General features: G+C 48.3%; 1 protein-coding gene across 1 annotated transcript in view; it reads right to left on the reverse strand.

The window, feature by feature from the left end:
* The window catches only part of CEP295 (centrosomal protein 295), a 582,564-nt gene that overhangs the window by 301,903 nt on the left and 254,574 nt on the right, over positions 1-26,087 (reverse strand). Inside the window, exon 25 of the mRNA XM_086935313.1 lies at positions 20,155-20,391. Coding sequence (XP_086791439.1) covers positions 20,155-20,391 — 237 coding nt within the window. The remainder of the gene's footprint in view (positions 1-20,154; positions 20,392-26,087) is intronic.

A 26,087-nucleotide genomic window follows, 5' to 3' on the forward strand; every position in this document is an offset into this window, starting at 1 on the left:
AGAGAGCACAGAGAAAGTGGGTTAGAACCCACTGGTGGCAGCAATATCCCTAAGAATAAAGATAGGTCCTATGATACTAGAAACCTAAGCAAGATTGTGCCCCCCTACAAAGAAGGGGATGACATCCACAAGTGGATAACTGCTTTGGAGAGGGCCTGCAAAGTGCAGCAGGTACCCCAAAGTCAGTGGGCAGCAATCGTATGGTTCTCCTTTGCAGAAAAAGGTAGAGATAAGCTCCTCACAGTTAGTGATGGGGATGCTAACAACTACTCTGTCCTGAAGAGTGCTCCGATTGATGGGTTTGGCCTAGCCACTGAACAATATAGGTTGTTGTTCAGAGATACCCAGAAGACGCAGACTCAGGACTGGACTGATTTTGTTGATTGTGCCACTAAGGCTCTGGAAGGCTGGTTATTGGGAAGTGAAGTTAAGGACTATACAGGATTGTATAATTTTATCACTAGAGAACAAATCCTTAACAATTGTCATAACCAGTTATTGCATCAATACCTGATTGACTCTGATCTGACCTCTCCCCAAGAATTGGGAAAGAAGGCAGACAAATGGGTCCGAACCAGGATTAAGCAGAAAAACTAGAACCAGGGGGGTGATCAGAAAAAGGCAGACCAAAAGGGTAATGAGCAGAAACCAAAAGACCAGAAGTCTTCACCAGGCCCCCAAAAGGCACAGGGGGAGGGTGGCTCAAAAAAGAACAAACAGAAACAAGAAGGCCAAAAGAAGCCCTGGTGTGGATACTGTAAATCAGTCTCTCACTAGTTTGGCGAGTGCACCAAAAAGGGCACAGCTCCAACCACCATTGCCCCTAAGGCAACTGTTCCCCCTAGTCCAGCTGTTAGTGATCGTTCCCAGCAAAAGGGTGTAGTAGGGTTGACCTTGGGAACTGAGATGGACTCTGGCCTAGTCAGAGTTCCAACTTAGGCTGTTCTTGTCTGTGATGGGGACATAGCAATGTCCTCTACTGTAAATCCCAGTAATCTGAGTAAGTAAAGCAGACGCCTTTAATTAATGACAAGATGGCTCAGGCCTACGGGACACATGTGCCAGTGTCACCATGGTGACACCTAACTTTGTGGACCCTGATCAGATCATACTAGGTGAGAAGTACCTAGTGACCAATGCTAGCAATGGCACTACATCCCATAGTGTGGCAGTTGTTAACATCTCCTGGGGAGGGGTAACTGGTCTCAAGAAAGTTGTTGTGAGTTCAGACCTTCCAGTAGAGTGTCTGCTGGGAAATGACCTTGAAGCCTCAGTTTGGGCTGAGGTGGAGTATAGGACCCATGCAGAAATGCTGGGAATATCAGCACATGTCTTTGCTGTGAGCAGGTCACAGGCTGTGCCTTCCCCCCTGCCTCAAGTTGAGGATCAGCCCTCCCAGGAGGAGGATTCTGAGATCCAAGAAGGAACTGTTCTAGAAGAGCTTGAACATGATCAGGTTGAGTTTCTTGGGACAGGGGGACCTTCCAGGGCAGATCTGAGGCAGGCACAATTAGATTGTTCCTCTCTTGAACCCTTCAGACAGTAAGCTGCTGCTGAGGCTGCTGGGAATGCTCAAGGTACCCATAAATTGTATTGGGATGATGGGCTCCTTTATGAAGAGGCTGCAGACCCCAAGCCTGGTGCTTCCAGGAGGTTGGTCATACCTCTGCAATTTACCTTGGCCCATGATATTCCCTTAGCAGGACACCTGGGCCAGAACAAGACTTGGGACAGGCTTGTCCCTCACTTTCACTTGCCCCACAAGTCAGAAGATACCAAGGAGTTTTGTCGCTCCTGTGTTACCTGCCAAGCCAGTGGCAAATCAGGCGGCACAACAAAGGCCCCCCTCATACCACTACCTGTGGTGGGGGTACCCTTTGAAAGAGTGGGGATAGACATTGTAGGACCAATGGACGCCCAAACAGCATCTGGGCACAGATTCATACCGGTGATAGTGGATCATGCCACCAGGTATCCAGAGGCTATTCCCCTGAGGACCACAACAGCTCCTGTTGTGGCAAGGGCCCTACTTGGAGTTTTCTCCAGAGTGGGGTTTCCAAAGGAGGTTGTTTCTGACAGAGGTACAAACTTTATGTCAGGATATTTGACTGCAATGTGGAAGGAGTGTGGTGTCAACTATAAGTTCACTACCCCCTATCGCCCACAGTGCAATGGGTTTGTGGAGAGATTCAACAAGACCCTCAAAGCGATAATAAATGGTTTACCAGAAAAGCTGAGGCGAAGATGGGACATCCTTTTACCCTGCCTTCTGTTTGCTTACAGAGAGGTCCCACAAAAGGGGGTTGGCTACAGCCCTTTTGAACTTTTGTTTAGGCATCCTGTAAGGGGACCCCTATGTATTGTGAAGGAAGGATGAGAGTTACCTCTCAAAAAGCCTAAGCATGACATAGTGGACTATGTACTTGGTCTCCGCTGCAGGATGGCTGAGTACATGGAGAAGGCTTCCAAAATCCTTGAGGCCAGCCAGGAGCTCCAGAAAGCTTGATACTGACTAGGTCCCTCCTATGGGTGGGACCAGGAAGGGGGGTGGTTACACCCCCTATACTTTGTTCAATTGTTGCCAGAGCTGGGGCTGGAGTGCCCCAGCAACCGGTTTAAACTGGGGTATGCATGAAGCACCTAACGTCCTCCAGGCAGTGTCTCAATCTATTCAGCCCTCCCTGTCCCAATACACATCCTCCTTTCTGGGGTGGTGCTCGCACCTCCCCAAGCAGGAAACCTATTGTCCAAACCTCTGTGACTGGAAGGAGTCCCAGCAGCAGGAGGTCAGACTTGTGTCGGTGGCAGGAGCGTCCATTTTGTGACGCTGGGGCTCTGGTTAACTTTAACCGGGATCGTTGGACTTAACAAGTATTCTCCCTCTAGAAGGGTGAAATGCTACCCTCGTCGCCAGAGTTGGCGAGGGGGTAGTATTCCAAAGCGTATGACACCTTACACGACATGTTTGGATAAAGCCAAACCAAAGTTAGCATTAACCGCAAGGGTTATAATGCACTTAAGAGTACATGGTATGGCAATATCATAGAACAGCTATAAGGACATGGTTCCGAAAGCTGCAGACAGGCTCAGCTCATGCTAGAGCACCATCTCACACATAACCAAGCACTCTGCCTCCAGATTTGTTAAGGCCTGCCATAGGAGTGACTTATAGGTTATTATGTGTCTATATGTAAGTAGGTATAGGGATACTACACCTAAGCAAGGGGTGATTACAAGACCTTGCCCCAGCTGAGTGATCAGCCAGTTGTGTCTCTTTGAGTGGCCAGCCAGGGGTGGCATAATACATGCTGCAGCCCCTGGCTAGGCCTTGGTTACACCTATTCCCTGAGTACCTAGGGTACACTTCTACAGGGGCTGACAAGGTGAACGAATTCCCAATTGTGGATGTACCTAGAGTACATGGTGTAAATTTAAAGAGAGTGCATCTGTGCCGTGGGTCTGATTAGCAGGCCCACAGCCATATCTAAGTCGAAAACCAGTAAAGCAAAGCAAAAAGTGGGGGTGACCATAGGAAGCAGACCCTACTCTCCTACACTAGCCTGGGGGCGGAATGCCTACCTGACTAGGTAATTTTCCCACTTGGAAAGGTGCCAGAGGGCTCTGGGCAAAGTGGGTCGGCTTCTTCTCCTGTGAGGGGAGCCAGATTTGCATTTCAAAGACGGTCATTTCTTTGAAGCCCGCCTTCTTGAGAATGCTAAGCACAGGTTATCTTGTGGGAGGGGGTGTGTACACCCTTTCCCGAGCAGGCTTTGTTTCAGACCTCCTGTGGCTGCAGGCTGGACTGAACCGGTGAGCTTGCACACTAGAGAGCTGGTAGGTTTTAGGGGGTACCTCTAAGTTACCCTCTGGGTGCTTATATCAATAAGTCCATCACTGAAATCAGTGTGGGTTTATTATTACAAGGTGTTTGATACCAAATCCATATGTTTCAGTGAAGACATTATGTAGCTGGGGAACTCGTTTTGACCGGTGCCCAGTGCATACCTAAAGATGGCTTGTCTGCTCATTTGCAATATCTAGCAATAGAACTAGACATCACAGGGGCATATCTGTTCATGCAGATATATCTGCCCATAAAATATAATGCACACTGTCGTAGGGCTCACAGGTCTGCTCTAAGGGTGACTTCCATACAGTAGATGCAGTGACTTTGGAATGACATACAGGAGTATCATGTGGTGTTTTCACTCATGGCTTGCAGCATGTCATGTCGCCTGCACTGGCAGTCTGTGTGGAATTTGTATGTGGGTCCCTTAGAGTGGCATAAGCTATGCTTTGCGACTTGGGGACCCTCTTTAGTACCGTTGCCCTAGGTACCAGGTGTACCATTTAGTAAGGACTTACATGGTGCTAAAGCCCTTAGCTAATTGTAGCACAATTAGACTTTACCTTGTATTAGGGAAGGAGCACTGGTACTGACTTCTGTTTAGCAGACCCCAGTGCACTGTCGGAGTCGAAAATCAGCATCTAGTTGCTTAAAAAGGGGGCAATAAGTGGGGGGTAATTGCAAAAAAAGCCAAGTTATCTACAGCTTATTAAAAAAAAATCAGTAGTCACACTTTTTTTTTTTAAATGCACCATGAAGGTGACTTATAATTGTAATTTTACTATTTAAAGTACGCAGTGTGCACTGGTAGCCTTCACATCCTTACCTGCATTTAAGACCCTGGGCTCACTGGTAACTAGCGTCAAACAATTACTTCTTCAGGAATGGATATAGCTTCCTGCGGTTCTTTGAAGCATTTCCTGAATGTTTGCTGTCACCTGTGCTTGGCCACGGGGACTCATAAAACCAGCCTTCTTTCAAGGAAGGGGTACTTCAGATGTAGTGAAACCTTTCCCCATTAGGATATTGGATCAGATGTGTCCAGGTGGGGGTGTATGGAATTTCGTTTTTGATATTCTGGGGATGAAATGAAATTTGGAGGAGCTTGGATACAGAACGAGGTAAATTTCAGAAAGGTTCAAATCTAACATTTCGGATTTCTGAAGCACACACAACATTTTGCCATCAGTTGCTTAGCTGAGCCAGGAAATGTGTCTCAATGTGGTAAATAGGAGGTGAATGTGGGTGAAATCTTACTTGCCTCACTTACGAAGAGTCACCAGTCACAGTTGGATTCAAATTTAAAAACTATTCCAACCACTCAATGCAGACAGCCATCAGGAACAGGAAAGATTGACTAGATGAATTCTCATCTGAGTGGTGACGGACTGAGGAGAGGTGTCCACTGTTTTCCCTTTGTCAGTAAGGCTTCTCCAATGGCTATGGACATTTGACTTGTGGAGTGAGCACAAGTCCAAGAGGGTCAGGATCTTACCAGAAGAAGCCGGTCAGTTTAGATATTCCTTCTTTGAGACTGAGCACAGTTTGAAAGGAAGAGTACTTTCTAAAAAAGGCAGATATCGAGGATTTTTGAACCGCTCCTGGGTATATGATACACACACATTATGCTCCAAGCAGGAGATCAAACAAAGTGTGGAGGATTCCTTCAATGAAAATTCAGGACTGAGTATTTAACAAAGAACAAGTGGTACTTAAAACAACATAAATGAATGGCTATATACCCATGTCATTGGGGATTTGTTAGAAGTGGGGGCAGATCCTGAAACAACTTAACATACATGGTGGGCATGTTCAACATAGCAGATATTCTGGAAGGAGTTCCTTAGTCTAATCAAGAGCATTGTGGGGTTCCAGATATTAGCCATGTCACAGGTAGTAATCCCGTAGCTCTGTGAAGCAAAGGTTAGAATCGAGCAAGAAACTTATAGCCAGCAGAAAAGCTTTTATTAGCTGCAGCATGGAAATAAACTGAAGCATCAATTTTAATTAGAGGTAGTACATGATTTGGACTTGTCCTTGAGATTAAGATTTCTCATTACTTAAATGGGCAAAAGGACAAAATTTACGGAGCTTTGACATTCTCCGAATGATAAATCCAGATGAAAATAAAGGACTTAGTGTAGCCAGTCAGGCTTATGTTTCTTGATTGCCAGTAGTAGTGTAATGTGTGGGTATAGATCTTTGTGTGAAATGAGATGCCAAGGAGGTCAATGCTGTTGAGTGGAGTTGAGAGGATATGTACAGAATCGACTACGGTTCTAAGGGGAGTATATGGTGAACATAGGTTGGTATGGGGTGGTTAATAGGTTGAGGTGGGGTGGTGCTGAAGAGTCATGATAAATATACATTGATGGTGCCACAATAAAAGTTGCTAGTGAAATGGGGCTATACATAGTGCAAGTACTAAGCTTATATAATATTTGGGACCTGAGCTTCATATTCGAGCATGTATAAAAGATTTTTTAAAAATGTTTACACCAACAAAAATATAAAATCCCTTTCAAGGCAATTCCTTTACTGCCTCTTTTTCAAAGGGCTAGACGAACAAGTTACTTACCTTCGGTAACGCTTTATCTGGTAGATACAGTATCTGCCTGTGGATTCGTCACTTTCTGAATATCCCCTGCGCAGCAGCCAATCGGAAACATTTGTACCTCTCCAGGCCGCGAGGTCATGGACGACGTCACAGAGGGGACGACTCCGATCGCGTACCCGCTGACGTCACTGGATCCATAATAGGGCCTCGCCGGCGTGATGACGTCAGTTCTGCCCTTTTTTCCGTGCCCCCGAGGCACACGGACGGACCGACATAAACAGTAATAGTTTACATAGTACACAGTATTCAAAACAACACACTATGTGAAATCAATGCAATATGCATGAACATATAAATACATCCATTAAAAAAAAAAATTATTTTCTTCAAATATACACTTAGCAGGTATAGTAGAGTGGACAACGGGGAGGCGGGTGGGTCAGTGAGGAATAAACAGGCAGATACTGTATCTATCAGAAAAAGCGTTACCGAAGGTAAGTAACTTGTTCTTCTGATACATACATCTGCCAGTGGATTCCTCACCTTGTGAATAGTCCCACAGCAATCCCCACTCCCGGAGGAGGGAGTCCACTCTGCTATGCCAAGAAATCCTGGAGGACAGAACGCGCAAAGTGGCCCTCCCTCCTCACCTTGGTATCCAAGCAGTAATGCTTCGCAAAAGTGTGGAGGGAGGCCCAAGTCGCGGCTCTACAAATATCCTCTACAAGCACACCTGTAGCCAAAGCAGATGTTGAAGACTTTGCACTAGTAGAATGAGCCCTTATACCCTCTGGAGGTTCCTTACCAGGGCGTAGCAGATCTTTATACACAGGATAATCCATCTCGACAGCGTGTACTTGTGCACCGCTTTTCCTTTTTTACAGCCAGCAAATCCAACAAAAAGATGGTCGCCCACACGATAGTCTTTATTCCTATCGAGGTAGAAACTCACCGCCCTTTTAGGGTCTAGACGGTGAAGCTGCTCCTCCTCCTTGGAAGCGTGAGGGGGAGGATAGACGGTAAGAAGGGTAATAGACTGCCCCATATGGAAAGGAGTTACCACCTTAGGCCGAAAAGCAGCCCTGGTCCTAAGTACCATTCTCTCAGCATGAATGGTCAGGAATGGGGATTTCGAACTAAGAGCTTGAAGCTCACTTACCCTCCTTGCCGATGTAATTGCTACAAGAAAAACAGTCTTAAAAGACAGAAGTCTCATGGGACACTTGGGTAAGGGTTTAAAGGGTGAACCCATCAAATAGGTTAAGACAAGATTAAAGTCCCATTGAGGCACAATAAATGGAGTTGGAGGGAATTTGTTGGTAAGACCTTTTATAAAACGTAACACAATAGGTGACTTAAATAAAGACGGCTGGTCTGGCAAACAAAGGAATGCCGACAAGGCCGATAAATAACCTTTTACAGTCGCCACAGCAAAATCCAGCTGGGCTAAAGAAAGAGCAAACTGAAGTATGTTGGACAAACGAACTCTCAATGGATCAAAAGATTTCTCTCCACACCAGTAAACAAATTTGGACCACGTATAGGAATAAATTGACTTGGTGGAAAGACGCCTGTCCGAAAGAATTACGTCCACCACATCAGGCGGGAGAGAAAAAGAATTTAGATTGCCCCGTTCAATCTCCAGGCATGAAGGTGTAAGGTCTGGAGGTGGGGGTGTAGAACCTGCCCCTCCATCTGAGAGAGGAGAGCTGCCCTGAGAGGGAGACGGAGCGGCGGGCACAAGGAGAGTTGGAGAAGATCTGTGTATCACACTCTTCTTGGCCAATCCGGGGCGACCAATATAACTTGAGCCCGGTCTTGGCGAATCTTCCTCAGAACCCGAGGAATCAAGGGTATGGGAGGAAATGCGTAAAGGAGTTTCGAGCACCAACTCAACTGAAACGCGTCCCCCAAAGCTCCCTGCGACGGATACTGGAGACTGCAGAATGACAGGTAGTGAGCATTCTCATGAGTGGCGAACAGGTCCACCTGAGGAGTTCCCCACGTCCGGAAGACATGACGAACCACCTCTGGGTGAAGCTTCCACTCGTGGTCGGCTGAGAACTGCAGACAGACTGTCTGCGCGAACGTTCAGAACTCCGGCCAGATGATTTGCCATCAGACAAATCTGGTGGTCCTGAACCCAGGACCAGAGACACAGAGCTTCTCTGCAGAGAAGATGCGACCCCACTCCTCCCTGCTTGCTGACATACCACATCGCAGTCGTGTTGTCCGTTAGGACCAGAACCGACTGACCGCGAAGGGAAGAAGGCCTTGAGTGCCAAACAAATCGCCCTCAATTCCAGAAGGTTGATGTGAAGCAACCTTTCCGCTGGAGACCTAAGACCCTTGATCTCCAGATCTCCCAGATGAGCACCCCACCCTAGAGTGGAGGCGTCCGTTATCACTGTGGCAACCGATTGAGGCAGAGGGCTTTCCTTGAGACAGATTGCACTCCACGCTCCACCAAGACAGATCCGCTGCAGGGTCTCTGGAGATCCTCACAGACTCCCTGAGATCTCCGTTGTGAGGATACCACTGCCTGCGGAGACACCACTGAAGCGCCCTCATGTGCCAGCATGACTGGTTCACCAGCAGAATGCAGGAATCAAACAGACCGAGCAGGCGAAGGGCCTTCAGGACTGGAACGACCACTCCATTGTAAAACAAAGGAATCATTTCCTGAATGTCAAGAATCCTTTGAGGTGGAGGGAATGCTCGAAAAACAGTAGTGTCCAGTACCGCCCCTATAAACAGGTTGCGCTGTGAGGGCACCAGGTGAGACTTGGGTACATTTATTGAAAAACCCAACCTGTACAACAACTGAGTCATCTCTTGCAGATGATGGAGAACCTTCTCTGGGGACTCTGCTTTGATCAGCCAGTCGTCCAGATAAGGGAATACAGGAATCCCGGCCTTGAGCTGCCACCACTTCCATCACCTTGGTAAAAACTCGAGGTGCAGTAGTAATTCCAAGGAAGGACCGCAAACTGATAATGTTGCGACCCCACCGTGAAACGGAGATACTTCCTGTGCGACTCCAGGATCGGGATATGAAAATACGCGTCCTGTAAGTTGAGCGACACCATCCAGTCTTCTTCCAGCAGCGCCTTAACAACCTGCCGAAGGGTAAGCATCTTGAACTTCTCTTGTTTCAGATAAAGATTCAAGATCCTGAGATCCTGCAATCCTTCTTGGGAATCAGGAAATACCGGGAGTAGCATCCCTGACCCCTTTCCTGCTCTGGAACCACCTCTATTGTGCCTTTCTTTAACAAGGTCAGAACTTCCTCCTGTAGGAGACGGAGATGTTCCTCTGAGCAAGCCCCTTGACAAGGAGGGTAATTTGGAGGGAAGTCCCTGAAGGGAAGAGCATACCCATTTGCCACAAGATTGAGAACCCGATCTGGATTCGGAACGAGACCTCAACCTCGATCTCTTTTACTCACCTTCTTATTCTTCTTCATCTTGGCTAAAAATACCTTCGCCTCCCTTTCCTTCAATGCCTTAGAGCGTCACGCCTGCCAGTTCGTGAGCACCAACAAAGATGGCCGCGCCGCTCTGCACATGAGCGAGGAAGTCAGGCCGATGTCAAAAGTCTGACTTCCCTAGGGAATGACGCTTCGCGTTCTAGTGTTTCACGCTCCCTTTGCGTCGCTTCACTCCCGCCCAAGCCAATTCCGCAATTGTTCCTGCTTGTGTACTCTTCGTGTCGGTGCTCTCTCATTCAGAAAGTCTCCGGAACCTCCTGTAAACTGAGCTCCTCTGTAATTTACTCAGTTATTCGTGTGAGTATCCGTCCGTCCCTGGCGAACATGGATACTCAAGAAAGGCGCTCCCGCTTTTGACCCTTATAAGTGGGTTTAGCGTTGTTTTGTCCCTTCTTCCACCCCACAGCGCCGGCTAAAGTTCCCATTTGTTCCCGGAGGGGGATTCCCACTGGTTACTCCCGGTTCCGCCCGTCGTCTGGACTTAGTTCCTGTTGGCCGGCCGGACTTGGGCAAAGCAGGCGTGGAGTCCTCCTGGGGCATTGTGGGACTAGTGGTCTGCCTGTGTTTCCCTTTTATTTTTTCCCCTGGCCATATTTATCCTCTATTGTTTTGCGGCACCATCGGACAGCCAGTAGGTGTGTCAGAATTGGCAGGGGTTACAGCCTTGGATTCACTAAAGATCTGGTACAGGCGCCTGGCGCTATTTTATATTATCTTCTATGGTGTTTTCTGAAGAACAAGTTACTTACCTTCGGTAACGCTTTTTCTGGTAGATACAATATCTGCCTGTGGATTCCTCACCTTGTGAATATCCCCTTGCGTCAGCAACATTCGGAAATTCTTTTTGTAGCTTCGCGCCGACGTGGACGCGGACGTCACAGAGACACGGCTCCGCTCGCGACTCCGCTGACGTCACCGACGCCTATAACAGGCCCGCGCCGGCGTGAGGACATCTGTTCCGCCCTTTTTTCCGTGCCTTCGAGGCACACGGACGGACCGATGACAGTAGATATATACACAATATACACAGTATAGAAATCAAGGTAACACACACAGTGTGAAGTAAATGCAATAAAACATTTGACAATAAAATAAAATAATTCATTAAAGATAATCTGGCAAAGAAGAGTGGACAACGGGGAGGCGGGTGGGTCAGTGAGGAATCCACAGGCAGATATTGTATCTACCAGAAAAAGCGTTACCGAAGGTAAGTAACTTGTTCTTCTGATAGATACATCTGCCGTGTGGATTCCTCACCTTGTGAATAGAGTCCCACAGCAGTCCCCACTCCCGGAGGAGGGTGTCCACTCTTCTAGACCAGGAAATCTTGAAGGACAGAGCGCACAAAATGACCGTCCCTCCTCACTTCGGAATCCAAGCAGTAATGCTTCGCGAAAGTGTGGAGGGAAGACCAAGTTGCCGCCCTACAAATATCCTCTACTGGCACACCTCTAGCCAATGCAGAGGCCGAAGACTTAGCTCTAGTTGAATGAGCCCTTATGCCCTCTGGTGGTTCCTTACCAGCCAAAGAGTAGCAGATCTTAATGCAGAGGACGATACATCTCGACAAAGTCCTCTTATGGACCGCTCTTCCTTTCTTGCAGCCAGCAAAGCCAATAAAGAGCTGGTCATCCAAGCGACAGTCTCTAGTTCTGTCCAAATAAAAAGACACCGCCCTCTTGGGGTCAAGACGGTGTAATCTCTCCTCCTCCTTGGAAGGGTGTGGGGGAGGATAAAAGGTAGGGAGGGTAACAGATTGACCAAGGTGGAAAGGAGTCACCACCTTTGGCAGAAAAGCAGCCCTGGTCCTAAGAACCATTCAATCAGCATGAATGGACAGGAATGGGGGCTTGGAACTAAGAGCTTGAAGCTCACTTACCCTCCTTGCCGAGGTTATTGCAACGAGGAAAACTGTTTTGAAAGTCAGGAGCCTCATAGGACATTTGTGAAGAGGCTCAAAAGGAGCATCCATTAAAAATGTCAGAACTAGATTCAAATCCCACTGCGGCACAATAAAAGGGATAGGAGGGAACTTATTAGTGAGGCCCTTCAAAAACCTCAAAACTATAGGAGATTTAAACAGAGAAGGCTGGTCAGGCAAACAGATAAACGCCGACAGCGCTGACAGATAACCCTTCACCGTGGCAACAGCAAGCCCCTGCTGTGCCAGAGAAAGGGCAAACTGGAGAACATCAGATAAATGGGCCCTCAAAGGGTCTATGGACTTCTCCCTGCACCAAACAACAAACTTAGACCACCTATAAGAATAGATGGACTTAGTGGAGTCACGCCTGGCTGACAAAATGACATCCACCACATCGTGAGGGAGAGAAAAAGATATCAGGTTGCCCCGTTCAATCTCCAGGCATGAAGGTGTAAGGTCCGGAGGTGGGGGTGTAGAACCTGCCCCTCCATCTGAGAGAGGAGATCTGCCCTGAGAGGGAGACGGAGCGGCGGGTGAGAGGAGAGGTGGAGAAGGTCTGAGTACCACACCCTTCTTGGCCAATCCGGGGTAATCAATATGACTTGGGCCCGGCCTTGGCGAATTTTCCTCAGAACCCGAGGAATCAAGGGTATGGGAGGAAACGCGTAAAGGAGTTGCAAGCTCCAACTCAACTGAAACGCATCCCCCAAGGCTCCCAGCATCGGAAACTGGAGGCTGCAGAATGACAGGCAGTGAGCATTCTCGTGAGTGGCGAATAGGTCCACCCGAGGAGTCCCCCACATCCGAAAGATGTCGAGAACTACCTCTGGATGGAGCCTCCACTCGTGATCGGCAGAGAACTGCCGACTGAGACTGTCTGCACGAACGTTCTGAACTCCGGCCAAATGATTTGCCATCAGACAAATCTGATGGTCCTGAACCCAGGACCAGAGACGCAGAGCCTCTCTGCAGAGACACTGCAACCCTACTCCTCCCTGCTTGTTGATGTACCACATCGTGGTTGTGTTGTCCGACAGGACTTGAATTGAACGCCCGTGAAGGGAAGGGAGGAAGGCCTTGAGCGCCAGACGTATTGCCCGCAATTCCAGAAGGTTGATGTGAAGCAACCTTTCCTCTGGAGACCAAAGACCTTTGACCTCCAGGTCCCCCAGATGAGCACCCCACCCGAGGGTGGATGCATCCGATATCACTGTGGCCACCGATGGAGGAATCTGAAAAGGCTTCCCTTGAGACAGATTGCCTTCCACACTCCACCAAGACAGATCCGCTGCAGTTTCTCCGGAGATCTTCACTGACTCCCTGAGATCTCCGTTGTGCTGATACCACTGCCTGCGGAGGCACCACTGGAGTGCCCTCATGTGCCAGCGTGCATGGTTGACCAACAGAATGCATGAAGCCATCAGACCGAGCAGGCGAAGGACCTTCAGGACTGGAACGACCGCTCCATTGTGAAACAAAGGAATCATCTCCTGTATGTCGAGAATCCTTTGAGGGGGGAGGGAATGCGCGACATACAGTAGTGTCCAGTACCGCACCTATGAACAGGTTGCGCTGTGAGGGCACCAGGTGAGACTTGGGCACATTTATCGAAAAACCCAACCTGTGCAACAACTGAGTTGTTTCCTGCAGATGATGGAGCACCTTCTCAAGCGACTCCGCTTTGATCAGCCAATCGTCTAGATACGGAAACACATGTATCCCCGTTCTCCTGAGATGAGCTGCCACCACTGCCATCACCTTGGTGAAGACTCGAGGCGCAGTAGTAAGTCCAAACGGAAGGACCAGAAACTGGTAGTGTTGCGACCCAACCGTAAAACGGAGATACTTTCTGTGCGACTTCAGGATGGGAATATGAAAATACGCATCCTGCAAGTCGATCGACACCATCCAGTCTTCTTCCAGCAGCGCTTGAAGAACCTGCGCAAGAGTGAGCATCTTGAACTTTTCCTGTTTCAGGTAAAGGTTCAAGATCCTGAGATCCAGGATTGGCCGAAGCCTGCCATCTTTCTTGGGGATCAGGAAATACCGGGAGTAGCACCCCTGACCCCTTTCCTGCTCTGGAACCACCTCTATCGCACCTTTTCGGAACAGAGCCAGGACTTCTTCCTGCAGGAGAAGCAGGGGGTCCTCCGAACAATAACCCTGGCAAGAAGGGTAATTGGGAGGGAATTACTGGAAAGGAAGTGCATACCCATTCTCTACAAGATTGAGAACCCAAAGATCCGAAGGTATTAATTCCCAATCTTGTAGAAAATGAGTAAGCCGACCCCCCACTGGGCCCACATGATCCGGAATGGCGGATCTAGGGCTGCTTTGCTGCGTTGGCTGGGGGTTGGGAAGGAGAGGAGGAGGAGGAGGATTGACGACCTCTAGGGCGGGATCTTTGCATGCCCCTGTACGACTTGTACAGCGTATTCTGTTGCTGCTGAGGCTGCTGCTGGGAAGGTCTGTAAGAGCGAAAGGAAGATCTTCCGAACCCCCTGAAGCGTCTACCAGTAGTGCCTCTGGACTGAAGACCCAAGGATTTTGCAGTGGGAGAATGAAGAACCCCGTTAAGATATTAGGTTTATAGTCAGCAGTAGGCAGAGTAATATTCAATAGACTCGCTGCTTTTTTAATAACAGTGTGATAAGGCACCACATCCTTTGATGGAACATTTGACACTGATGCCAACTCCCACTCAGGGGACAGTTCAAGCCCACTGGCCTCACACAAATCTTCAAAAGGATCCTCTGAATCCTGTAACTCCCCTTCTTCAGTATCCGAATATTGATACCTTTCCTCTTCTAGAAGTCTCTGAGCCTTTCTCCGAGACCTTTCCTTCACAGCAGAAGCCAAAGGGTTCGGAATCGACTCCGACGGGTTCGGAGCCGGCGTCGAACCAGACCTCGGACGAGGCTTCTCAGCACGAGGTCGAACAGAATCCTACCTCGGAGTCGTCGGCATCGGCGTCGATGTGACCGGCGTCGACGGAGTTGGCGTCGAGACCTTCGGCGTCGACGACACCGGAGGTGTCGGAAAATGCCAATGCGGTGGTATAGCCGGCATAAAAGGCATGAAGGGCACAGGGGCGTAAGCCTGGGGAACACCCAAGTTGAATGCCATAGGACCCGTGGGACCAACAGGTGCACCAAACGGGAACATTGCCCTAGAATAGACACCAAACATGGCGTTCAAGAACTGAGATGGATCCTGACCTGGAGCTGGAAACTCAGGATATGGATCTCTGGGTCGTTCCTGAGGAGGCGGAGTCGAGACGACGTCGACCTCTTCACCGAGTCCAGAAACCGGGGTCGATGAACCCGCAGGCACCGGAACCTCGACTTCACCAGCCCCCTGCTCCTCACCTTCATCCTCCTGGCCAGAAGGATTGGATGGAACTGGAGAATGGACCTGCTTCTGAGATTCGGGTGAACTTGGATGTGAAGCCTCACCATCTGAGTTATGTTCCGACTCCGAAACCACCACTTCCTTACTCAGAAGCTTGACCTGGGACTTCGGTCTTGAACTAGAGTCTTTCCCGGAGTGATGACGTGACTCATGGCTCCTCTTCTTGTGCTACTTCCTCGAAGACTTCGAAGCGTGAGCCGAAGACTTTAGGAAGGTAGATACTCGACTATGGTTACCCCCAACTTTTTTCCTGGTGTTTTGCTGGTTTTCTGACTTAGTTGACCTGGGGCCCTGCTATTCAGGACCCCAGGCCCACTGCTCTCTCTCTAAAATGGATTCCATGTACCTTAGGTACATTTCCAATTGGTACTGGGCCACCTTATCAGACCCTGTAACTCAGGGCATAGGTGTACCCAGGGCCTACCAGGGGCTGAAGCATGTATTATGCCACCCCTGGATGGCCATCTAAATCTGACACAACTGGCTGCACGACAGCTGGGGCAAGGTGGTGTAATCACCCTTTGCTTTAGATATAGTATACCTATATCTAACCCTAAAAATGGACACACAGATTCCTATCAGTCACTCCTATGGCATGCCTTAACAATCCTGAAGGCAGAGTGCATGGAATCGTGTGAAATGGTGCTCTGGCATGAGCTGAGCTCGTTTGCAGCTTGCAGAACCAAGTCCTAATAGCTGTTCCATGATAACGCATACCATATACTCTCAAGTGCATTATAATCCTCGCGGTTAAATGCTATCTTTGGTATTGCTTTATCAAAACATGTCGAGCAAGGCGTCATACGAAGTGGAATACTAACCCCTCGCCAATTCTGGCAACGGGGTTAGCATTCCACCCTTCTAGAGGGACACGACATGGTAGTAACTCTGAACCTCGGTTGAAGTTAACTGAAGCCTCAGCTCCACAAAATGGATGCTGCCACCACAGACACGAGTCTGACCTCCTGCTGCTGGGAGTTCTTCCAGCGAGGAGAGCTTGGACAAAGGGTTTCCTGTCAGGGGCGGTGCTAGCACTATCCCAGACAGGGTTTTGTGTATCCTGGGTAGGCAGGGCTTTACAGGAAGGTGACTGCTGAGTGGCACCCCGGTACTCACTACGCATCTGCCGGCTAGAACCAGTTCCAGGGGCACACCAGCCCCTGGCCTGGGGAAAGTCCGGCATGGGAGAGAGGTATAACCACCCCCCTTCCTGGTCCCACCCCTAGGGCAGGAACAAGTCGCGTACCCACCCCTTTCTTTAGGATAAAGGCAGGAGCGGGGACCCTTCCAAATTAGATCATCTTTGGAATCAAGACACGACTTTCTACGAAAGGACTTCAAGATTCCTTCTTCAAGATTCTCCCTTGTGACTAAGGAGTAGTCACCCTGCATTCGCAGGCACCATCTTAAGAACACTGCGGTCTGCTGCAAGTCCTTCCTCCGGAATCCGACTGCCCAGCTCGACGAGAACCGGCTTCCCTGGCACCTCTGACCTCTACCCACCTCTACAGCTCAGCTGAGAACCGTGGGTGCGACGAGACCTCGAGGGACCGGCCATCTTCAAGACTGCACAACTTCTTTCCAGCACGACCGCCGGGGGATCCTCTGGTGAGTGCTTTGGGGTCCGAGAAGCCCCGACCCTGAGCAGCCCCAGCACCGAAGTTCAGCCTCCCAGCATCTCCACGATCTGCGTGGGGCCCTTCTGCTTTTTGCTGCTCACCGCGTTGTTTGGCTACTAGCCCGCTGGCTTTGTCCTTTGACTGAGGAAGACCTGTTTCAGCAATACAGAGAACTATTTTGTACTTTCAAATGGCTCCTGTAGCAGCAACAGCTGGAGCATCTGCACCACCACCACCACCACCAAGAGGACCACCACAACAGTACATTGGTGGTCAAGAAGAGGAGGAGGAGGAAGAGGAAGAGGAGGAGGGGGAAGATGGCTGCCTGAAGAGAATACCCCATACAAGGCCACACATTGTATGGGAGTTTTTTTCAATCGCAGAGGGCTAGAAAAAAGTGAATGCACCTAATCTGTGGCATGGAACTCTCAAGGGGCAACCCAAACCAAAAATATTCATTTGGTAACAATACCATGATTAGGCATATGACCCGCAAGCATCCAAACAACTATTCTGCTGCAGAGTTCAGGGAACTGGCCAGTAACCTCCCCCAGTCTTCAAGGACCACCTCCAAAAGAAAGCAACCCACTCCATCGGGACCAGAAACAACAGAGACGATGCCTTGTATTCAACAACGATTTGAAGATTTTAGAATTACATGCATTCATTGTGGCAAGCTGATCTCCTATGGGGAAAAGAGCGTAAAGCTCATCGTCCTTGCTGGTGACAATCACAATTGCCCCAAAAAACCCTATTTTTTTCCGTTTTTTGCTCCAGTTGAGCCATTTTCAACTCCCTGTTTTTTGTTTCTCCCCATAAAAACAACAACAAAAAAAGAAATAGTTCATAAAAGCCAAAAAAAGTACAAAATGTTCAAAAAAACACAAAAAAAATATAAAACAACAAAAAGAAGAAAAAAAACAGTTCTTTTTAGAACTACCTCCAATTTATAAATAAAGGCAAATTTTTTTTAAAACTCTGCCATTCTTCTTTCCCCATGGTCCGCTCCCCGGTCCGATCCCCGGTGCGCGTACCGGGCGCTCCCCCCGCGCAAATCAAAAAAAAATATTATTTTTTTTTTGCCCCGCGGGGCCCTTTTATAACCCCCACATCAAACCTAGGGGGTCAGGGGGCGGGGTCTACTCTGCCCCCTTATGGTCTTTTCCCCCTTTGTTTTGGCCACCTCTTGTGTCTCGATCCTACCGAGACACAAGATGGCGGCCGCTCCGGACTGTTTGGAATGTTTACAGACACCCAAGAGCCAATCAGCTTTTCGTGCGCACCTCACGTGTCGCGCCCGCTGCGCTCCCCAGTGCGCGTACCGGGGTGCGGCCATAGATGTATATATTTTTTTGAACCTAAATTACTCAAAATCCACTGGAGCACATATCTTGAGACATAGCAAAGGCACATCGGGCTACCAGTCCCTACAATTTTGCCAAGTTTGGTGGAAATCCATTCAGCAGTTCGGGCTAAAAGTGAGTTCGACCGCCCTATGGAAATTAACATGGGGAAAACACGTTTTGGGACCCCCCTTTTATCTCGGCCCCCGCTTGACGAATCCCCCCCCACATTTTCAGGGGCGGAGCGGAGCGGGCCACGAACTTTGAGAAATTCGCGAAGATTCGTCCACCGGTGCCAAAGTTATTCCCAATAGAATGTTGCTGATTTCCTATGGAACGTAGATCCTTACTATAACTACCTCTATAACTACCTACTGGCGAGTTGCCAGTAGGGAATATATATATATATATATATATATATATATATATATATATATATATATATATATATATATATATATATATATAACATTTCTATGGCAAAATGAAACCCCTCATTTTGTTCCTTTTCAAATTAAATGTATTAAGTGTTACCACTTTATTCCATTCAAAATGACTTCAGGTGTGCCATACTTTTGTCATAAGTAAGACTGTTAGTGTTCTAGTTGTTCTTTAGAACACTCTGGGACATTCTGTCATTGGGCTATAGTTGGGCTACATCTGGCTGATATTTAGGCTACATTTGGGCTCTTTTGTCTCTGGTGGCCATCTTGGGAGACTGCATATCAGAATTTTTTTAATGAAATATAAGAGGATTTGAGAAGTCCCTCAAAATGTGCCCTAATTTTTCTTTCTTCAGCACTAATCATAATTTCTATGGCAAAATGAACCCCCTCATTTTGGTCCTTTGCAAATTAAATGTTTTAAGTTTTAACACTTTATTCCATTCAAGATGACTTCAGGTAGGCCATACTTTTGTCATAAGTAAGACTGTTAGCGTTCTAGTTGTTCTTTAGAACACTCTGGGACATTCTGTCATTGGGCTATAGTTGGGCTACATCTGGCTGATATTTGGGCTACATTTGGTTTTTTTTTGTCTCTGGTGGCCATCTTTGGGCTACATTGGGCTACATTTGGGCTCTAACATATATATAGCCCAATATATATTGTTTCAAAGTTAATTTTCATAAAAACCACTGGAGCACATATCTTGAGACATAGCAAAGGCACATCGGGCTACCAGTCCCTACAATTTTGCCAAGTTTGGTGCAAATCCATTCAGCCATTCGGGCTAAAAGTGAGTTTGACCGCCCTATGGAAATTAACATGGGGAAAACACGTTTTGGGACCCCCCTTTTATCTCGCCCCCCGCTTGACGAATCCCCCCCAAACTTTCAGGGAAGGACCGGAGCTCCGCGAGGCAAATTTGAGGAAATTGTCAGGCAGATTCGTCAACCGACGCCAAAGTTATTCATTTTGAGATTTTGCATTGAAAAAAATCCTAACTATAACTACCTACTGGCGACCGCCAGTAGGTAATATATATATATATATATATATATATATATATATATATATACACATATACATATATACATATATATATATACACATATATATATATATATATATATATACACATATATATATATATACACATATATATATATATATATATATATATATATATACATACATATATATATATACATACATATATATATATATATATAAACACACATATACACTTTCCAACATGGGAGGTGCAGGACATCATATGCTGCTTAATGGGATAAGTCAGAGGGTGCTGTGAAGGCGGGTGAGAAAGTAATTAATATGAAATTACTCTGAAGGTAATTTTTTCTTGGTGTTCCTCCTCCCCCCTCATTCCCACTGGAAGTGAAGACTGACTAAAACAAGAGACTACCTTCTTCCCATTGTTTGTCAAAGTAGTCATAATTAAGTCATGCTCCATTCGTAAAAGACCAACCATAATTCTCTTTAAAACCACACTGCATCTTACCATGGAAAGGAATGTTTCTTTCAAATGACACCTCCAAATCCTTTGTGTATTTGTCAATTATCTTCTGAATTTGACTTCGGTGCTTTTGTGCAGGAGGCTGGGACTCCTGGTTTGCGGATATTAATTCGTGCCTTCGAGGAGGATGTAAAGGTACAGAAACTGGAAGGCTCATTGGGCTGCTTGTCAAACCTTGGGCAAATGAAGCACTGCACGAATCCGCAGTGCGGGGAGAAGGCACTGCAATGCAGAAAACGTATAAATGTTATAAATGTTCAACAAATAGCATATGCTTCTAAAAAACACAAACAGTAGAACCAATTGTTGAATAAAAAGGCAATCCAGGAAGCAAAAGTTCATCAATATTTAGCCATTGTTTCAAGAAAAAAGTTGAAGCATGGAAAATAGCTTACATCTGAATAATGAAACCTAGTCTGTGAGAAACACGCATGTAGGAAAGTGCCCCTATTTACATGGTTGCCCCACACTTTTTGCTTGATGTGGATGCTCTTTTGACTTAGTGTGCCATGGGTTCCTGCCAACCGGGTACCCAGGGCCTATGTTCTTTCCCTAAAATTGTACTGTTGCACTCCCATTTGGTAACTCTTTGCCCACATGTATGTCACTTGTTAAAGGTTCCATGGGAACAAAGGGCCCTGTGACCGGGGAAGGCCTTTAAGGGCTGCAGCACATATTGGCACACACTGCCATTGCAGGCTGCCTATTTTGGTGCAATGGCAACTAGCCTACCAGCTACTTCTATTAAGCGCCACAGAGCTGCGTTGCAGAGGTATAAAAAGGGGCGTGGCCTCAGAACACCTCTCTGCAACGCATCCCCATGGCGCATACTGGAGGTTCCTGGTGGGCTAGTTGGCCCCCAGGGACCCCCAGTATTCAAGTTGAATTTGTTCCCCATCTGTAAACCCGCCAGGGGGCACGTTTGCAGAGTGCTGCAAGGAGGGTGCGTGGCCTCCAGCGCGATGCCGGTCTTATTATTATTTTTAAGAAGGGGGGCTGTGTAGCTGTGGCCACTGGGGCCAACTAGTCCACCAAATGCTTCTAGTAAGCGCCACTGCGCTGCGTTGCAGAGAGGTGGTCCAGGCCGTGCCACTTTTTACACCTCTCTGCAATGTAGCTCTGTGGCACTAACTGGAGATACCTGGTGGGCTAGTTGGACCCAAGGGACACTCCGGATTCAAGGGGACTTTATCCCCCAAATTAAAACGGCCACAGGGCGTGTTTGCACACGTCATCTCAACCTCCCTCTCTTCACCAGTGTGCAAACGCGCCCTGTGGCGCGTTTTAAGAGGTAGTTTTAATCCCCCTGCCCTATTATGTACAAGGGGCTTACAAAGGAGGACATTCTAATCATAGGGGTACACCAACGCATGGTGTTCCCTAGTGTATGCAGGTATTTTAATTGTATTCTATTGTATTTAAGCATAGCACTGGCTATCAGACTGGTTAGTCCGAGCCAGTTACAACCAGTACCCATCTGAAATTTTATTTAAAACTGCACCAAAACCCAAACACTTATACATTCACCTAGGTACTCTCCTTGCAGTACTCTAATCATTCAGGCAGTACCCAAGGACTCATGCAGTGACCCAGGCTTTAACACATGCCCTCCTACAAACCCCTGTCCACTACGCATGCAGTCCTCTAACCACCTACACACTTGTCTTTCACACCTTCAATTACCCAGGCAGTACCTATACACCCCAGCAATCACCGTGTCAGTCCCCATGCTTTCCTCCAGTCAGCCATCCAGCACCATGTACTAATCCATTCACTGCGCCAAAACCCAACCACATATAAATTCACCCAGGCACTCTCCCTGCAGTACTCTAATCATTCAGTCAGTATGTAAAATTCCAAGTAGAAAAGACTGTAAATCCAGGTAAAATACAAATCCAGTTTAATAGGATGAGCACAGTACTCCAACTCCAGGAGTTCAGGCAAGAATGCCAGGAACTCACATTCCATATGATGTAATGACAACTGTATAGCATGTGCCCTAGTTAAAAGTACACAGAACAATTAAAAGGGCAATAGGTAATTAAAAGGGAAAAATAAAACAGATATACAGGAATTGTAACACATTTCCCCCTTTAGAAACATTAGGAAGATATAGTACATTTAGAAACACGTCTTACATTACAAACCTGTCCAGCTTGAGTGACTACGCTATTGCGATTAACTTTGACAATTTTCACAGGTCTACTGAACTTAGCACTACCTTTAAGAAGAATTCCAGGCTTGCGAATTCTTACAAAGTCCCCAGCAACTAATTAAGGTACTTTAACTTTCATACGAAGATCATAAAGATATTTACTTTTCTGTTTTTCTTCAACTCTATGGGCTATGTCTTCGTTGTCTAATTCAGAAGATTGAACTCTAATAACCATCTTAAACCACCAAGGGCATAATTTAGATACTGGTTCTCTCCCCTTCAGCATATGGAATGGTAAAACTTCCGTTGTTGAATGGTTGAATGAGGAGTTAAGCGGTACAACCATAACTTCTCTCTCAATTCATCTTTCCATTTAGTAACAATATTTCGTGCCCAAAGGATGTCCTACTTGAGAACCCTATTGAACCTTTCCACTTGACCATTCACTTGAGGTTCATAAAGGGATGTGGTAACATGACTAATATTATGAAACTTTATAAAAATTCCATCATTTCATGAGATTTCAACTGTACACGATTATCTGATATAAGCACTTCAGGGCTACCTTCTCTGGCAAACACTTCCTTTAAGAATAAGACAACACTACTGGTGGCATCACGTGGAACTAACTTTACCTCAGGCCATTTAGAGTGGTAATACACCATCACTAATGCAAATCTACAATCCTGTGGTAGAAAATTGAAAGGACCAGCAATGTCTAATCCAACCTTTTACCAATATCACCAAAAAGAGGGAGAGAAAGAATATTTCCTTGAAATGGATTAGCTCTCCCTGAGTTATACACATTTAACAAGAGGAATCCATTAGGAAGTGGGTAGGAGGTGTTCCTACTGTGGTTGGGAACATACTAGTTGTTTTGGGTACCCCTCACACACCAACAGGCTCCTTGGTGTCATGCTTCATCATCGGGGTCCTCACAACCCTCTACGGGATGCGGCGTGCTGCGACCGACTGTTTGCGTGGGAGCACTGATTTGACTATGTGCGGTGTTGGTGAGGGAGAATGTAAGTGAGTGTTGTGGTGGGGTTTAAATAGTGAGTGAGATTAAAAAAGTGCCTGGCTCGTGGGGTAGCAGCAAAAACTTTAATTGGCCCCCGGGCTGGTACTATTAAAAAGGGTGAAGGTATTGGCGTTACCTATGTGCGCCACCTCCTATGTGTTTGTCAACATGTTTCGATGTAAAAACATCTTCAGGACTGGGGTACACAAATCCCCACTTTACTCACGTTTTTCAATTTTTGCTTTTTTTATTTCTAAAAAAGTGAAATTTACGAGTGCAGGTATGTCAATGTACCTAGAGAACAACCGCTATTTAGCTGACTGTTTTGTTTGAAGTTTATTACTCCATGAGACCGTAATAACGTAGGGATTACTCGTGCTTCCTTGCTGCGAGTCTATCAGGAGAATCCCTCTTCACTGCCCCTTACGCCGGCTCCGCACTAAGAGGGCATCTTAGAGATGCCCCTTGAAATACAACCTAACTCTAGTGTGTCCTAGCTGAGTGGTTGCTTGTCACCGGTTATGAACCCCACTTTGGGCGGGAGAATCGTCAAGAAAACCAAGTGTGGAAGAGGTGTGGCGCAGCAGCCAGGGTGCCTGACTCTGGACCACTGGGTTCACGGTTCGATCTCTGGCGCCGGGTTAGCCCCACCATGTGACTCTGGGCAATAGCTCGATTAATCTTCCCGACAGCCCCCAGCGCCGGGACACCTCTCCGGAGGTAGCTGTGCGCTTTACAAATGCTGGCATAAGTATAAGAGGTGTGTCCACCCCTCAGGTGGGGGAGGCAAGGTAGAGCACAACTCATTCAGATGGGGGGCCCAAGCCAACCAGAGAGAGAGAGGCATATGCCCCCCTCCCACTGGAGGGTAGCATAATAGTGGGCGTACTCACCCCAAGGAAGGGACCGATTGGTCAAGACCTCTACCTACCTGTAACGCCACTAAACCTAGTATTTAGGGGCGTGGCCAAGATGGCGGAGTAGTAGGACGCGGCCTCGGCGAGCTCCTCCGACCCAGGCCCCTGAACGCCTTATTTATCGCTGATCTCCCCCCACTGTTGCCAGCAGGCGACGGCGGGTGCAGTGGAGAGCTGGTGGACCTTGCTGGGAGAGAAATCTGCGCCTCAGATGACATTTTTGGCGGCCTGTGAAAGCCGAGCTGCGACCCTCGGAAGCTGCGGCCCGACCGGAAGTGCAGTTGGGTCCGCCCTGTGAGTGAACTCGAGCCTGGGGCGTTGTGCGGAGGCTGCTGGCACGACCTGGAGGAGAGCGGGGACCAGCTTGGGTCCACCCCCCACTGCAGTGCGGAACTGCTGACTGTGGCGCTGAACGAATGCGACCGGAGCGGGGAGAAGTTGGGATCACGCCGAGACGGCCGATCATCTTCCGGCCTGGATGGGACCGGGGCCGAGGGGCTCGGAGGCCTTGTCGGCCTGGCGTAGGGCTTGAGATCGTCCCTCCCATTGCTGCCGGCCACACAGTGGTGGGTCCCTGGTGGTGCAACTCGGGCCCAGGGGAAGCTCAGGAGACTTTTGAAGTGACCGCCGTGGATACCTGGTGGCTCCCTTGCCGAGTTCGGCCTGGGGTTTGAGAGGCAGCGTGCTACGGAGCGTGACCGCCATTTTGACTTGGTCGCTGTACCCCGTCGGCCTAGCACGGCGGTGGAGTGAACACGGATCGGTGGAGAACGGGTACCAGACTTATTCGGTCCGGGCGGTCACACAGCGGGTCGCTACGTGGTGTTGTGAACGCTGCTATCACTGGCGGTCTGGAACATTCCTAGTCAGCGCCCAAAATGGCCGGTAACAGAGGGAGCAGGAAAGGTGACCGTACCCTGCCGGAGATGCTGAACAGGAGCAATGCTCGACAGGACCGTGGACAGCCCTCCCCCAGTCAGTCTAGCAGTTCACAGGGGGCGAGTGGAGGGGAGCCACCAGTTACTAGGTCGTTCCTTGAGTCGCACTTTAGCTCTCTACGGGATGACTTCCAGACTCTCAAGAAGGAGGTGGCGGGGGAGGTACGAGAGGTTGACGGCCTAGGAGAAAGGGTCTCGTCGGTGGAGGAAGCGGGACACGCCCGAGACGAGGAACTCCCACAGCTTCAGCAAGAAGTGATTAGGCTCCGAGACCAGCAGATCGATCTACAGTCCCATGTGGAGGACCTCGAGAACCGTTCCCGGAGGAACAACATCAGGGTCCGGGGCGTTCCGCTCGGAGAAGAAGGGGAAGATGCGGCCGCCTACTTGCGAGATCTGTTTCGGGAGGTCCTGGGTGAGCTGGCTGATTTCACCCTTAGGATCGATAGGGCTCATAGAGTGGGCCCACGACGCAGAGCCCCGGCGCCTCCTCCCGATCTGTTGGCTTTCCTGCCGGACTTTACGCTGAAGGAAAGGATTCTGAGAGTAGCTCGCACTAAGCCCTCCTTGGAATTTAGAGGCCACAGGGTAGCCCTCTTCCAAGACCTTTCGGTGGTCACCCTGCAGAAACGCAAGTATTTTAAAATTGTGACTGATTTCCTGCGGGAGCATGACATTCAATATTCCTGGGGCCACCCTTTCCGTATTATCTTTCCCGCTCCGCTCCCTCCAGGACACCTGTACTGTGTTGGGCATCACGGCAACTGACGAAGATGGGCCCACTCCACGTCGTCGCCGGATCACCAGGGATGGCTGGCAATCGATCCCTGGCCGCAGGTCTTCGACCTCATCGGTGAGACCGGACTCACCTACCATCCGGGCTGACA

Source organism: Lissotriton vulgaris, chromosome 8 (genome assembly GCF_964263255.1).
Source record: "Lissotriton vulgaris chromosome 8, aLisVul1.2, whole genome shotgun sequence".
Taxonomy (NCBI): domain Eukaryota; kingdom Metazoa; phylum Chordata; class Amphibia; order Caudata; family Salamandridae; genus Lissotriton; species Lissotriton vulgaris.